The 17026-nt window shown below is 39.7% G+C and overlaps 3 protein-coding genes across 4 annotated transcripts in view; all 3 read left to right on the forward strand.

Moving 5' to 3' along the window:
* The first annotated feature begins 615 nt into the window (after nucleotides 1–615).
* byn (brachyenteron) lies at nucleotides 616–5538 on the forward strand. The gene is made up of 5 exons (XM_065485534.1): nucleotides 616–842; nucleotides 3282–3546; nucleotides 3599–3902; nucleotides 4205–4387; nucleotides 4812–5538. Exons 1-5 carry the CDS (start codon nucleotides 658–660, stop codon nucleotides 5378–5380), a joined length of 1506 nt encoding a protein of 501 aa, XP_065341606.1. The 5' UTR covers nucleotides 616–657; the 3' UTR covers nucleotides 5381–5538.
* An 867-nt stretch (nucleotides 5539–6405) lies between these two features.
* On the forward strand, nucleotides 6406–8232 carry LOC135940476 (lysophospholipase-like protein 1). Its single transcript, XM_065485374.1, has 5 exons — nucleotides 6406–6648; nucleotides 6822–6946; nucleotides 7012–7156; nucleotides 7228–7343; nucleotides 7409–8232. Exons 1-5 carry the CDS (start codon nucleotides 6513–6515, stop codon nucleotides 7634–7636), a joined length of 750 nt encoding a protein of 249 aa, XP_065341446.1. The 5' UTR covers nucleotides 6406–6512; the 3' UTR covers nucleotides 7637–8232.
* Nucleotides 8233–8466: 234 nt separating this feature from the next.
* The window catches only part of LOC135938484 (uncharacterized), a 33620-nt gene continuing 25060 nt past the window's right edge, over nucleotides 8467–17026 (forward strand). The window contains exon 1 of one of the 2 annotated variants that reach the window (XM_065482135.1): nucleotides 8467–8788. The gene's annotated coding sequence lies outside the window, so the exon portion shown is untranslated. The remainder of the gene's footprint in view (nucleotides 8789–17026) is intronic. The other variant, XM_065482134.1, reaches the window with a different exon arrangement.

Raw genomic sequence — 17026 nt, forward strand, 5'->3', positions numbered from 1 at the left:
ACAAAAAGTATTGCAACGCTATGAAAGATAAATTTCTGAAGAAGCTCGACGTGAGACGTATTTAAAATTAATAAAAATTATCAATTACATATAGGTGAGGGTAAAAGCAAGACCTGCAGGCAGTTACGCCATAAAGACATACAGCCACACAAAGCTATGCTAATTTTACATTTTTTACAGAGAAATTGACATTTTTAATCAAAAATAAATTAAAAATGCAAGCAATTACTATGGGGGCTAAACATATGTGCGCTGATGAAAACTATATTTTAATTCAGACAATTTTAGGAACATAAAAATTGATTTCATCCAAGCAAAATATGTTTTATTATCATCTATCTATCTATCTATCCATCCCGCCATTGCCTTTTATGCTAAACAAAATTTAAAATCATGTTTCTCGCATTTTTTATTATTATTTTGGTTGACCTTTCAACCCGCGGTGCTGCGACTCTCCATTCCGGACCTTTGCAGCGCGGGGAAGCTGTCACCTGAAATGATTACACACACGGCTCAGGCCAATGGGCACGTTCAGGTCGGTGTTCGTCTCAGGTGCGACCGCCTTGATTGGATCTCAGGCTGGCGAGACTCCTCCTTCGGGCTGCGGTTACCTCCGCAGGTGGCCTGGTGCAGGTGAACCCCTCAGTCGCGAGAACTATGGTCCAGATGTCACACATCTTAACCGCTGCTGAGGCCGACCTGGGGATGGCCCGCCATGCCCTCGGCAGGCACCAGGTCCTCGAGGATGCTGACCGGGACATTCACGTCAGCCTCGATGACCGCGACCTGTGGACAAAGTTTCAGTGCCTCACTAACGAGATGATTGTTACTAAAAACGGGAGGTGAGTAAACTACATCTTTTTTATTTTATCTAGAGTAAGCTTACTTGATATATGATAATTTTTAACACACCGAAATCATGCATTTCAAAAGAAGTGATTTCTAATCTAACATGCTGATTAATAGTTGGGCCAAAAGGAAAACTTTTCTTTCTGTGATAGTGAAATTAAAAAATCATAATACACGCTCCGTTTGGGTAACGTGTGTATATTATTAAAATTAACAAGCTCTGCATGCGAGACAATATCGCATTCTTTAGAAATTTGTCATCCGAAAACCATTCCTATTTAAATCTATAGCGAAGCTAATTTTAATTTGTTTGAGAATATTTATGCTTTTTGTATGAGATAAAAGGCGCTTAATTTATCCAAACAGATGGATGGATGTGTTTCTGGAAACTAATTGATTGATCAAGCTGAGTTTCAGCTATTTTTTTTCAACAATTACTTCTAGGTCAAAACAAGGCAAAATCCTCTATTTGTATCTATGTATCTATTGAAAGGCACTGAGCATTTAAGTTCAGCGATATACGTCTGATATTTCCACTGCCATGCTGTTGTTTTTCCTAGAAGAGAAAGTGGGATTTCCAAATGAAGGGCCGCTGTTATTTTTTGAGAGGATTGCTTTGCAGTGCGAATATGTGTGTAGAGTTGCTTCTTTTCTAAAAATAATGCTTAACTTCATCCAATTTTATAGCGTTCAACGATTTCTCATCAAGTCATCGACAATGATATATTTTTAAGTACGCTATTCATTATATCATGCTATTTCTCTCCAATTTATTTTTTGCTCTCCCTGTACTTAATTTTATTGATTATTGCTCTTTTCAACTCTGGCTTTAATGAAATTCTTGACTGCACATAAAATCGTAAAAAGAATAACATAATACGTTATTGTATCAGGCTTGTGAAACAATATATTAGGAAGGAAAATTTAATCACATTTTAATTCAACAGAATTATTTGCGACTTGCTATTGGAGTCACATGAAATATATTTAGGCAACTAAAAATCAGCCGAAGCCATGCAAATTATACAAACAATTTTTACAAATTACACAAAAGGAGCTGACACTTTACATGTATTTTTTAGAGTAATTTTACCATCTCCCCTAAGCAAAAAAGTCGTTCACTGTTAAAAAGGCCAACTTTTACCCTCTGCATTGCGACGGGGAGCAGGTAGCAGAAACCCTCCTTTAATCGTGCTCCAGGCTGCGGACGAAATTTATGGCAATTTCCTTTCTTTTCATATTCGCGGAGAAAAAGATCAAAGGGTATCTTTTGTCACGCAAGAATCAGGGCATTGGCAGATTTGCGAGCAAAAAGTGCTCCCCGGAATAGTTAGCAATTCCGTCCGTCTTTTGAATCAACTTTTTGCGAAAGGGTTTAGACGCGTTGATGTCGATATGCGATGATAATGAATTGGCTTGCAGGAGATTGCTCGTGAGTTATTACGCGCACGCTGATTAATGGCACGTTTAGAGCAACCGCGCTACTATCAAAAATTATAGCACGTCTGCTGAGTGTGTGTGAGTATAATTGCTGAATAAACTGTCAGACGCACACACACACACACACAACACCCACCGGTGTGGGATAAAATCAACGCGTGGCAGTAGTAAATTGATGCTTGATTGCTAATTGTCAGGTGAGAAATTCGGCGCCCTTTTATAAAAATGACAATCATGTGCTAAGGCTCGGCACACTTGGCACCTGCTTGAGATATTTGGTCTCGACTCGCTCATTTACATTTTCGACAAATATTAACAGGCGCTCCCTCGCCACCTTAATCTGCTGCTGATCGGTCGCGCAATTTGCATTTTGCGCTGTTTGACGTTTGTCAGCATTTAATCTGTTGGCGAACCGCTTGCGCAAATCAATATTTAAGTGATGTCACACCGTGAGTGACGCATGCGATTCCACAAAGAGCAATCACTTTTTGGGAATTTCTTAAAAAATTTGAACAACGCGCGTGACTCACGCAGTCTGGAGTGAAGCATATTATGCTTGTTTGTTTGAATTATTTTTGAGAACAGTGCTAGGACATTGTCCTAAAAAGAAACTGGGTAACTGGAAACCACCACGTTTTTCTCAATAAGTCAAGGAGCTCAAGCTTCGTAACATGGAAAAGTGCGTGAGTCATTTTTTAACACCTCGGTGAAAAATGATCTACTTCTGCGTGCTTCTCCGTACGCGTGCGTTAGCAACGCTGTTTATCAAATGTATGATATATGAACACCTAAAATGAACACGGAGAGAATTTAAAGCGGATGTGTCCACTTTTCTAATTATTAACGTTTTTAATTTAGAGACAAAAATATTGTGTGTTTGAAGGAATGGAATTCTCGGATGACATTTAATCAAATTAATAACAAAACTGAAGATGGAAGAAAATTTCTTATTAAATAATTGAATTAATGCGTTTGATCTAATTTTTTTACAGGCGCATGTTTCCTGTAGTCAAAGTGAGCGTATCTGGTCTGGACGCCACTGCCATGTACTCAATTTTGCTCGAATTCGTGCAAATCGACTCACACAGGTGGAAGTACGTCAATGGCGAGTGGGTACCAGGTGGCAAAGCCGAGGTTCCTCCGTCAAACCCAATTTACATTCACCCCGAATCTCCAAACTTTGGCGCACACTGGACGAGGGAGCCTGTCTCTTTTGCCAAAGTGAAACTCACCAATAAGACAAATGGCAGTGGACAAGTGAGCCCCTTAAACGAAAGTTTTATTTTTTATTAATAGTCGACATCTCCAGATTATGCTTAACTCGCTGCACAAGTACGAGCCGCGCGTCCACGTCGTTCGAGTGGGTTCAGAGCATCGGAGGGTAGTAACCTACCCCTTCCCGGAGACGCAATTCATCGCTGTCACTGCGTACCAAAATGAAGAAGTGACGTCCCTCAAGATTAAATACAATCCGTTTGCAAAGGCATTCCTGGACGCCAAGGAGCGACCCGAAGGCAGCAGCAATTCCAATCCAGCTGCGATTTTCCACCACCACTCGAGCCAGAGGACCGACCACGTTTCGCCTTATCAGCCCCAGCCACAGTATTCCCAATGTGAGTTTTAATTCCTTTGACGCACTTCACTTCAACCACCGTTCTGTTAATTTAATTGCGGATTAAATGTGAAAGTTAAGTACTATTTATTCATGCTTTCATTTTCTATCATTTCTTTGCAGCAGATAATGATTTATTAACAAAATGAACGTATGTATGAAAAATCGTAGATTTCGTTTTGCGGGAGGGAAGCTATGCAACATTTTCTACATGGTGTTCGTGCAGGTTGCCAACTTTTACATCTGCAGGCGCTTTTAAATGGTCAGTTTTTCCTCAATAAAATCAAGATTTGATTTTTTCAGACGCAAGTGCCTGGCTGCTTCCTCAAAGCTACATCCACAGCCCTTCTCACCACCCTGGGCTTGTATCCTCAGGACTCGGCTCACCAGGTCAGGAAAGGTACTCTCCTGGCTCACTGAGAAACCATCGCCATAGTCCTTACACCATGCCTCCCCGTGCTAATCGGCAGACATCACCACATTCTGGTAATTACAAGTTGCAGCTTTATAAAGACATTTAAAGAAAATTACACTAGCAAACTACGACAACCTCTTGCCTGCTTCTGCCTGCTTTGGCACCAATCAAGAAAATAAAATTTATATCCTTGGGTGGATATTTAATTTTCCAAGCCAATTGACTTTTAACAAATAAAAATTGCCAAAAAATATATTTCCGCTCATCATTTTAGCAAATAAATAAAATATTAATTGTTATAATTCTTGTAAGTAATTTACCTGACTGATGAAAATAATTATACTAATATGTGGATCCCCATTAACGCACAGTTCGAAATTTCTAGAAAAAACAAAGTGTTTCGCAAATATTTTTTTTTTCTTTTGGAATTTTGTCTTTCTCATTTTAGACAAGACAAAAATTCTGCAGGCTTCTCATAAAATTAAAAAATTTTAGGTGCTTATGGCTCTGAAGGCGTGGAATGCGAGCCGGAGTCGGAGCCACTGCTGATGTCTGGTCCTACAGCCCACCCAATTTCCTGGTCCTCTACTGTTTCGCCGTTGCACGCACCCAACCCTCCAGAGGGGCCGAGCAGCGTAGCTGTCAGCTGGTCAAACCTATCTCCCATCCCTTGCAACACGTCACCCTCCCTCTACTGCAACGCCATGTCCCCTTCGGTTGTGTGGACCAGCCCGTCGGTGCCCTCCGAGGCGAGCACCAGCAGGGTCAGCCCCGCAGGACACCACCAGACCCCGTCCTATCCCCACCATTTTCCGATGGTCGAGTTTGGCTCGCACCACCTGCACCACCACCCCGCCGCCATGATGGCGCCGCCTCTCATCTCTGTGGAGTACCCTTCCAATTCGAGTCCCTCCAACGCCCTACCCGTGGTGCCTTCGAGAACGCAGACCTCGCCCCACTACGAACCGATGGCCAAGTCAGAGGCCCTCTCAGAGCCGTACAGCGAAGACGAGAACAACTCCAGGAACGACTGGAGCCCCCTCACACCGCCTACAGGGATCTGACCAAACGTAATTGATAGTGTTCGTCCTTCTTGACGCGAGTGCTGTAGAAATGTGTGCAATTTGCCCTTCTTCTTGAGAGCAGTATTTTATTTTAGAGTGCAAAACGATTTGAACAAGAGAAATATTGTGTAGGAAATGTTAAATAAAAACTAAAATATATCAAAGACCTCCCATATTATTCTTTTGGAGAAACAATATTATCATGAGCGTTTACATTCCGTTTAGTAGATTTAAATATAAAAGCTGGTTCAAAAAACCCTATTTAACAGGATCATTAAAATAAAATTCACCTTTCATTTTGTCGAATAAATGGCTACAGCAATCAATACATTATTTACGAAATATTTTCTACGAACATTACGTCTTTAATGTACTGATGATTTGAAGTCTCAGCTGCGAGATTTATGGCTGGCGGGACCAGTTTAGCCGAATTTTTTGCCAGGCGGCGGCTGGTGGCTGGCGCGGTTGATATATTTAAAGGGTAAAGTTAGATAGTGCGTAACGGGCCGGAAGACATTTTTTCTTCTGCACTTTTTAATTTTCGACCCTTTTCACCGGCGACTGGTGCGGCTGGCTGTGACCTCTAATATACTGATTAATTTTAATATACTAAACCTAAATATATAATCTCAGTTCTTATCAAAGCAATAAATAAAATCATGACCAACGCAAATGTTTTCAATTAATTTAATTGATTTTATTTTTTCTGTAAAAGTAAGAAAATAGTCGTCCGTAACATATTTTTTAATATTATTGTTATTATCACAAAAATAATGTCATCAAGGCCATTTTCCAAAATACAAAATTTTGTTCTTACTTAGCCTAATTAAATAATTTTTTTATTAAATAGTTGAACTTGTTTTAATCGCTGCCCATTGAGCTATTTGAAAAGTTATCAAAATCGTAATGCAAAACTAATCAAAATATAAAATAGCTTTTAAACTTTTAAAGTATCGCGCTTTTCCCGCCTCTAGATGGGCGGACGCACTCGGTTTATTTATATTTACTTCTACAGCCCACTTCTCACAGCAGCAGCTGTCGAGTGCCATGCTTGGCCTTGCACTTGGCACGCAGCCGTGCCTCTAACCTCGAACAAGTTAAGGTTTTATTCTGGCAACTACACATACGTTTTATGGAATTTGCGAAGCTGTTTTATCAAAGGATGGCACAGTCCGTGGGACAGAGGGTCATTCAGACCCTTCAGACCACCGTCATCGGGCAGACGGGTGTCTCGCCAACTGGAGCTGTTATCTTCTTGCACGGCTCAGGTATGTTACTTACATTATGCACAAGTTTAGTACATAATTGAATGACCAAACAAATAAATCTGGCCTTAATAAACGCAATTTTGTGGGAGAATACGTCCTTATCTGAGGAAAATGTCATCGTCAACCGCCTAAAATTAGCGTGGGTGAGTGTTAATGCGTCATCTAACTTCCAGGTGATAACGGACACGGTGTGCAAGACTGGGTGCAAGGGTTAATGAATCAACAATTTATGTTCAGTCATCTAAAAGTGATATTCCCGTCGGCCCCGTTCATGCCATACACCTTGTATGGCGGAGAAGTGAGTTACATTAATTTACTTCTAAAATTTGTATGATAATTACTTTTTCAACTTGTTTTTATTAGCCAAGTACTGTTTGGTTTGACCGACTCGATCTGTCCCCCATGGCCCCTGAGCATTTGGAAAGTATCAACTCCATGGCTGAAAATTTAAAAGCTCTAGTGTTAAAAGAGGTTGATTCTGGAATTCCGCTCGAAAGGATAGCAGTAGGTAAGGCAAAACATTAGAATTAATTAAAAATTTAGAAATTGAAATATTATTTAATCTTTTGTTAACATTAGGTGGCTTTTCTATGGGAGGTGCGATGAGCCTTCACCTGGCCTACAGGTACCTGCCCCAGGTTGCTGGCGTTTTTGGTCTCTCCTGCTTTTTGAATGAAAACTCTGAGGTTTACAAGGCAAGTTCATTCTTTTAAAGTTTTATAATGCAGAAGCTAATAATTTTCTCTTAAACTTAAAACAGGCGCTTGGGGTGGGCCAGTTGCAAAATCAGACTGCTCCACCTCTGTTCCAGACGCACGGTGACAACGACACCCTGGTGCCATCCTCCTGGGGCAATGCCACGCACTTAAAACTCTCTAAACTCGGTGTGAATGCATCTTTTCGTTCTTTCCCACGCACAGAGCACGAACTACGTAAACCGGCTCTCAAAGCCCTTTACTCATGGCTGTTGGATCGAATTCCTGTGTAAATAGCACTGGCTGCAACATCGGTATATCAATATCAAAGTGCCTTGTAAGATTGCTAAAAGTTTGATTTGACAAAGACAATTCTAAATTTTTAAAAATGGTTTACAATCATGGTGTTTGATACTAATGTGTTTTGGAAAGTGGCCTCCTGGTGAAGTCACTAAAAATATTGGTACCCAGGGTAGCATTATTTAAATGAAATAATCATTCAAATACATTAAGTAGGTTTAAACACTAAGGTTTAGTGGTGCTACGATGCTAAAGCATTTTGCGAAGACTAGACGGCTACAAACAGAAATTTCCAAGCTCCTAGGAAATGATTCAACATACTTATTAATAAATGGTGTTTGCATAGAAATGCAAAATTGGCTTTTACCATTTAGCTTTCATTAAAGATAATCACAGCACAAATGCCATGCAAGTTCAATGGATTATCGCCAGCTCAATCTCAATCGATGTTTTAAGAAAATCGTGTTCAATTGTTTGTTTGAGCCATATAAGCTTCCTTTAGGTTAGTTAGGATTTGGCCAGTTCATGGGCATCAAATTGTTAACTTGTGTTCAAACATAATTAAAAAAAGCAATGAAAAAAACGAAAATGATTAACGTTTGTTTCATTTAATATCAATCTGTCAAAAAAGTTGCAGTATTGGGAAAAATTAGTTGAAATAAATTCAGTGAGAAATTAAGTTATTTGTTTAAATAAAACATAATCAAATCCGAAATCCAGAATTACATTGAGTGTTAACCTATTGCCATGTTCACTTTAGATTTTTAAATCAACCTGAAATTAAAATCAATTAATATTTTCACTCCTGAACATAACCCAAATTTTTTAGCTCCCACGACAGCTCGGAGCGAGAGTGCAGGCGCGCAACGCATGCGTCGAGTCGGAGGAGCCTGCCAGTCGCGCGAGTCTGCTGGTCTACGTCTACTCTCCGGCCTTCAACCAGCACTCACTGCGATTTCGGCGGCCGCTGCTGGAACATTGGTGCTTTACTGAGCTCTCCTCGCCACTGCAGACAGACGAGCATGTTTTTGTCTCGCGTGCAGGAGACGCGCGCCGATAGTTTGGCTCTTCGGCTAGTTGTTTCTTGAGTTGCCCCCTATTTGGAATATGCCAAGCCGTAACTAGAAAGGATCGCCAGTAACTTGGTAAGTGTTGATTTTCGTAATATCATTAACTTCATATTTTTGTCGTGCGTCTTAATAATGAATCAAAATGACAGAAGTAACACTTAGACGATTTTAATTTAAGTTTCAACTCAAGATAAGTTTCTAAATTTATTTACGCCTTTGGTTCTGAAATAATTGGGAAATTTTCTTATCTTTTTCACAACAATGACAAAAATTATAGTTCAATTTTTCAACTTGCACTCTGCGATTTAATATCAAACTGACAATTATTATGCAAACATAAATTTAATGTTTCAAAACTATTTTGAAATGAAAGTGGTTTTAATACATGTCAGGCAAAAAGTTTGCATTAAGTGTTGTTTTTAGTGAGAAGTGTGTGAGTTATCTTATTACTATTTTTAAGTTACTTAAAGTGAGCTTCCCATATTATGCTTATCCATTCAACTAAATAATTATTTATCTAAGTCTATATAATCTTTCAAACTAAATTATACTAAGATTGATTTCTGCAAGGATTAATTTATTTTGACTAATAGTTGCTGCAGTTTCTTAAATTTGATTTGCACCTTCAAATACACACGTACTCATCAATTCAGCGGGCAGACACAGGGAATTTTGGTGTCACGCTACTATGATGAATGAACGCGCGAAACTATTTGTGTGGCCCACTCGGACCATTGATTCGGAGAGACTGAGCCAACACATCGCGCGCCAAGAAAGAGCTCCCACGCACATTTGCCTCGTGGTGCCAGTGCCTGCTCGCTCGCTCGCCCTGCTAATATAATGAGACGCAGGCTATTTAGCCCCCGCCTGGCCCCGGGAGGAGCCCTCCCCAGGCGCAAACAAAACCGCCCTGCCCCTGCTGCCAGCAATATGTTTCTCACTGAGCAAAGCCAGGGGCAAGTGAATGAGAGACGAGTCGGAAGTTTTCAGCTTGCGCAGGAATACGAGACGTTATACATTATGCAGGCCTGGGTGTCCATTGCAGCAGGGCAGCCTAAACAGGGGAGCAAGAAATATTTGATATATATATAAAATCATATTTATCAGAATTCTGCGGGATGTATAAAGAAGATTTTATCCTGACACTCAATTAGATCTAAAAATTTGGGACCAGTTATTTTTCAGATTCAACTATTTCAACGAATCATTTGAAATTTATTGAGTTCGTTTTAGTGACACCTTCGTTCTTTTAAAACCCTCTATCATTTGCAAACTAAAATCAATATGAGAAACACAAACTTCCTGCGAAAGTGAGAAAACTATGTCACTAGTCCAAGATATCCGTTTTAAGAGCCGCTGTGTTGTGCGACCTCGCGCACATTAAAATCATTCCAGCACGTCTTCCTCACATGCTCAAACAGCATAACCCCGCAGCTTGTACTATCTGAAGTTTTAATCTCAAAAGGGTGCTGGCCTGTAGCTCAATGGCGCAGCACACGTGCACTTTTGCACTTTTCATCGTCCGTCTTTCGTGACCTAACTTCTCTGTGCACTCGAAAATTGAGCCGTGCATTTTAAATTTTTTCGCGACTCAGCATGCACAGTCTGTCAAGGCCTCCTTTTTGTTCGCTTTCAAGGCGCAGGAATCATAATTGAGTCTTGGAAAATCACTTTATAGGATGCGAAGGGTCCTGGCATTTTTCCACACTTGCGTTTTTTTTACTTTTTAACACGTTTGCTCATTCACAGGAGGCATACGGGTAGATAATTGCTGAATCCACGCAGTAAAATCTTGTCTACTATGACGTCATTTTTATGCATTGGAATGCCAAATTTGTCCTGTTTAGAACTTGTTAGACCATCAATACCAACCCGATTTAATTTACTAAGCAGTTGGGTACAGTGATTTCCTAAAAATTATTCAGGAACTTTGAACTAATTAAAACAAGCTTTGAAGACGTGGGAAAGCATTAGTTAAAATAAATTAAACTATGTAAGTAATTATCATATCGGTTTTTGGTTTAGATAGAGGCATTTTGAGTCCTAATTTAATTAATTTTTTTTCCACCTCGGGAAAAGAGGGGCTTTGTGAGAATACTTAAAAGTTCGTGAAATAACCTCTGAACGTTGTTTCTGCCCTTTGCATAAAATTTAAAAAGTATATAAGAAGCTTAGCTGACCTCCACTCATTTTTTCCATCATGGAAAGCACAAGGGACGCACGTGGATGGCTATGATGGCGGACGTGTACATTTCACCTCATTATTATTTTTTCCGCCAAAGCAGCAATTAACTGAGGCTTAACAACAGTAGCACAGCCGAAACTGCGCCGCTCTTCTCGCGAATTCGAGATCCGCCCCTGCTTTCGGGGGCTCTAATTTGTGCGCGGCAGGCTTGAAACAAAGCCTCAAGGGTCGTGTGTTCTCCAGCACTGACACAGCCGCATAAAGGAGGCGCCGGGCTAGAAAGGGGAATAAAACGAAAAAGGAGAGAAAATACCCGACAGCAGAAGCTTTGAAGTCCGGTGGCTTTCAACCAACTCTCCTGAGCGTTCTCTCGCTTAACGATAATTAAAAAGAATATACCGACGATCACAATCGAATCCATTTCCCTTTGTCATTTCTGCGTGCGAAGAGAAAAATTGCCTCACTTTTTAAAACTGCCTGGTGCCTGGATAAAACACAAACCAAAAAACGCTCTGAGCGATGGGGAAAATGGCTTCATTTTTTGCTGACAGCGAGATTTCATCTCTCACAAAAGCTTTAAAACAAGCGTCAAAAACATTTGTGCGTTTGGATTTATTCATGAATTAAATTACTATACAGATTCACAAAAAAATTTTATTTGAAAATGTTGTGAGCCTTGTTTATAACCTTTTGCTTCCAAAAATCAACAAAATTCATTTTAAATTTAGTCAAAAACTTTGCACCAATGTAAAAAAATTTCTAACATTAGAAACGGATTCAAGCAAGCTGTTTATTTTGTTTGGCTCACAGCTGGCACGTAAACCAATTAAGGCAAAAAAGAGTTATCTCAGCGCCAGAAAAGGAGTTTTTACTTCGATATGGCAGGCAATTTTTCTCGCCCCCACTTGGCGCAAAAATGAGCCTGTATATGCATGCGTGCCGGCTTGTAATAAATAGCAGTGAACGATATAATGCGAAAAGTGTAAGGGCAGGCGCCACACACACGAGGCGGCGGCGACCAGGAGTGCGGAGGAAAACGGTGGCGCGCATTTTGCGCAATATTGCATGCTAATAATAATGGTATGCGCGGCTGCCTGCCTTTCTTGCGCGCGCTCTCTGCGAAATTTCCCGACCCAGATGCTTGGCACAAAATGAGGGGATTTTCTTTTTTTCCGCTCCCGTCTCCGCGTACAATGCAAGTGATTTTTCATGTTTTGATTTTTTTTTTCTAAATGACTCTTGCTGTAAGGCAAATATCCGCTAAAAGCCTGCTTGCAAAACCGAACCATGCAGGTAAAAAAGCGATTTTTTTGTAACAACAATTTTCATCAATATCCTCCACCTAAAATTACAAGGTATATATAACAAGTTTCCATGTAAAAAAGTTAAAAACTTCATTTATCAACTGCTGCGTTGGTTAAAGTTGAACAATATATCTTACCCCTTTCGATTTCTCTCCAGGGAAGTGTGCGGCATTTTCTTTTCAAGCCTGCGGTGAAAAATCGCGGCTCCGATAACGAGCCTCTGAAAAGCAAGTTTGGCGCTGGGAGAACTGCGCACCTCCGTGACAGTCGCAAAGGGGGGCTGTTAATTTTTAAGCGTCGTTGGAAGTAAATACCTCTCTCTACCTGTCCGCAAGCATTAAAACGTCAAGTGTTCGGCGGCGCTTTCTGATAAGCGTCCCGCGCGCACAATGACGTTGCGTGCAGCAGAGGCATCCATCCGCCGCCGCAGCTCTCGCTCGCAAGCACACATACACACATTTTCCGCTCGTTTATTGTTATTTGTCCTCGGTACCGACGACGTCGTCGTCGAGTCGAGACTGTCTCAAATGCGGGCCATGACATTGTAGCTCTGACGTTCTGCAGGCAAAGTGATATATTTGGTAAATTACGTTGCAGAATATTTTTAGCTATGGTCGGCAAGCCGGAACCATCGACCTTTCGTCATTATAAAATTTTGTTAAAAGAACGCACAAAATCAACGTCGGAATAAACTTTTAAAAAGTTTCGTTCTAACTGAGCGATCACAAAATTTGTGTTTTTCAATCCCTACAATTTTTATATATCGCCGCAATTGAAAAATTGTCAAATTTGTAAAAATTGTAGCATATATATCTTTTATTTTTTGTCTCCTTCTCTCTTGAATGAAATCGGTTAGTTGGAAAATATTCCAGCCAATTCTAAAGCTAGGCGCAGTTTTGCTCAGTGTTTTTATTATTCATTATTAAGGAAACATCATGACTTCTAAAAAAAAATTCTTGTTCTAATTTTTGTTTATTGAACTGAAATAAACGTAAATATAACTTATTCTCATAAAAAGTGAACAAATTGAAATGCAGGCAACCTCTGATGTTATTAATCATGATTATAAAATATTTCAGTGTAAGTATTTTTAAAATAACATGAACAATGATGAAAAATTCAAGCAGGACTGTGTGAAATAATTTCTGTTGAGCTTGTGAACAGATTTTTTCATTCTTGCAACAGTCAATGATAAAATACTGAGGTAGGTTTGTCTCCAATACCAAAAGATTAAGGGAAAAAACATGCAAGAATCGGGGAATAAAAGAAGCAAAAAAGTTTCAAAAATCATGTTAACGGGAAATTTATTTGATCTTCAATTACATTTAAAATAGATTTAAAATATAGGATTCGTTACTTGGTTTATGATACAAATTAATTTTTATAGTAATTTACGTTCAATAATTGGTTCAAAATGCCTGAAAAACATAGTACACACCTGAGCGAATGGGATGTGATTTTTGCTTTATCTTACCCAGCGTATAATCAGGTTTAGCCTTCATCATCATCCTTAATGTCAATCTTTGATCTCAAATTGTCTTAATGCCAGACCCTCTAACCCCTCACGCTCTGCATCCGAAATTTAGGCTGCTCGTTCAATTTGCGCAGGCCAAAGTTAGGCCCACGCAGTTTCAGGCGGTCTGGGGTGCGCGCAGCTTTGACAAAGCAGAGAGGCAAATGTCATTTCGGCGTGACAGGTGGCGGCATACGTGGTCTACGTCAGTGCGAATAGGTCCTGCGTGCGAAATGGCAGGATATATTCGATTTTTCCCTCAGGCTGTAGTCAGGAATCGAGTTACCTCTCGCCACCCACCCATTTGGCGACTCATTGGAAAATTGCCGTGATATACGCACACAATGCGAGCCCCGCTTGTGACGCCATTAGTGCAAAAAGCCGTCGAGGGGGCGAGAACGAGCCCAGGTTAATGTGAGTTTGATGCTCGCGCGATCGATCCCACGAGCGATGAAAACTTAATCCGATTTCATGCCAATTAACACTGTACTTGCACACTCACGCTGAACAAGCAAACGGTGCTGAGTGGAAAACACGTACCCCCCAGCTCCATTATTGTAAATATTGTAAGCTGAAAATAATGTCATCATGTGTTCATAATTCTGACACGCAGGTGGCACAGAGCTTCAATTTTACATTAGTCTTTTTTGTCACCATTGACCCAATTTTTTTTCTTTAGGAGCCCGAAATACGTTCTCTAAACTTAGACGTCGAGTTGAAAAATTAGCTTGCGTAAGAGACACTGACTCTTTATCTCATTAAAAAGGTGATACATACTATACTAATGGTTGAATCTCAATTAATAGTTTAAAATCTAATTTGTTTAATTTTTATCTGGCATGGCTGGAGTAAAGTAGAATAAAATATAGAGTTATTTTTTTTAAACACTTTCAAACTAACTTTTTTGTGTAAATCACCAGAGATATACACAGGCCCTCACAAAACTGGACTCATCTTTAAGTAGACCAGGATAATTTTCGTTCAATAATTTATGAATTGAAAGCTTTATTCATTTTAACCGATCGCGTTTAATTTATGATAGGTTTAAGCAAATAATACACTCAATGTTAGTTGAGACCTATAGTAATGTGTGCCCCTTTATTGCTTCTTCATAAACTAGTCCACTACACTAGTATTATACACTATACACAACATGAAGATCATAATCATCAATAAACAGGAATGATTGCAATTAATATAATATAATTGTAATGATAATCTTTGTCTTTGTAGCATTCATTTAAGTATTAAAACATTTGCATACTGCAGCGTTTTTTCCGTCATCCAAAGAGAAATGATTACTGTGTGATTTGAAAAGGTATGCAGCCTGTGCAACAGCCCAGTTGTGGATTTGCCTACATGCAAATTTTTCATTCGTTTGATTTCTACCGTTTATTTCGCGACAGAAGAAAAACACAACTCTACTGATATGCAAAATCCACCCAGTGCTGATTCCATATTTTACATTTTTGCAAACGTTTGCACATGAAGTCAGGCGGGCTATAAATTTTACTTTGTCAGCATGCTCACGGAAGGTAAAAAAATCCATGATAGGACGGCGCATTTCTCGTTGTGGGTTTTACAGGACTGCGAAAATCTTTCCATTTTATAACTGACGCTTTCAACGCTCGATTCGGCCGTTTTATTGAGCTTGCAACAGTCGCAGCCTGGCAGGTTGCATACGTGTGCGTGCCTGCCATAAATTCGCCCTGCCGCTCAGCGAATCTAGCTAAATTTATGGACGGCTGAAGCACCCTGCTCGCTCGTACTCGAAATAATTCATGCACACAAGAGCATCCCTTATAAATAAATGAATCGATGGAACACAAATACAGAGAAGTTGTATACAACGCGTGCTTCGCATTCCGCGTCTGCTGCATGCATGCAATCCACCCCTGCAGTTCAACTGATGCGCTGCCTGCACTTTGCAAAAATGCTGATGGAGAGCGTAGTTCAGCGAATATGTGGGACTTAGTTGGAATTTGACCTGAATTTTCAGCAAGCTAATTATTTAGGTTTATTGCTGGTATTGCGTTGGTGTCTGAAAAGCAACTTTTCTCATTAATTCTAAATTAAATTTTGAGTGGAGGAAACCGACAAGAAAAGTGAAAAATATGTAGTGAATAGATGCAATTAAAACTTTATAAATTATAATGCCTTGAAAACCTTTTCTTGAGAGCAAAAGACTTGTTAAAGTACAAAGTACTAAACTGTTTTGTTTTTTAAACTCATGTGCCAAGTAACTGAAAAGCTGTATTATTTATTGGCTGTTTAAGCATCATCAAACTACAAAATATATGGTTGCAAAAAAGCTATTTGTAAGATTAGGTGTCGGATGATTGAGAGTAACTCAATTACTTCTTAAATTTATTTCACAAATTCAACACTCGAACATTCGAACTTCATGTCATGATTTGGAGTCATATTTATTGCTGTGTACAATTAATCGAACAGAAATTGGGTTTATCTTTATTGTCAGAATTTTCAGTACATATTATGTCAGCAATTAATTGGTAAGGTAACTTATTGTCGCTCAATTAAAATAACTTATTAAAGGCAATTTTGAAAGAAGTAATTTGGAATCGAATGTTCTGGAACTTAAGAATTTGGAACGTACTTGGGAAACGCCTGGACTCTGGAGCATTCTAGGGAGAATCATAAATCACCACATGTTTGTCTTTGAGGTTAATAGAAAGGTAAAAAGGATATATCTCCTGACATAACGTAAGATGCGACTTTTATAGCAAAACAGACAGATTCTGTCACCAGAACACGAATCTTTGTATGATAATTTCGAGGATGAGGCCGTTTGCATTGAAAATGTATTGAAATGCCGCTTATTTGAAATTCAAGATCAATAAGAGAACTTTTCCAATATTAGCAAAGTGAAGCCAAGAAAAAAATGGTATATACCAGATACCAGTAGAAGGAGCCAAGAAACGATGCCAAGGGTCCGGCAGTCATCCGACTCTTCCGCAACAACAAACGTGGAATAAATAAGGAAAGGTTGTGTACCAGGCTGAAATGATTTTACAGTGGCCGTGTTTATCCCCACTCGGGGTTGGCTTTTCATGAAAAGTATAATTTTTCCTTTTTATTGCTTCTTTATCGCGAGCACGTTCCAACTTTTCCGGGGTCACGTAATGCGGGGCGTGCATGCAGCCACGGCCAATTTTGTTTTTCATAATTCCGCTGGCTTCACTGAATGAAGGCAGAACAAGTTTTATGGCCAGCAGGCCCTGCAGTCGCCAAACAACCCAAACACCTCCCACAACGCGTGTATTGCGTTTTCTCACCTGCCACCCAAACAC

Source organism: Cloeon dipterum, chromosome 3 (assembly GCF_949628265.1).
Source record: "Cloeon dipterum chromosome 3, ieCloDipt1.1, whole genome shotgun sequence".
Taxonomy (NCBI): domain Eukaryota; kingdom Metazoa; phylum Arthropoda; class Insecta; order Ephemeroptera; family Baetidae; genus Cloeon; species Cloeon dipterum.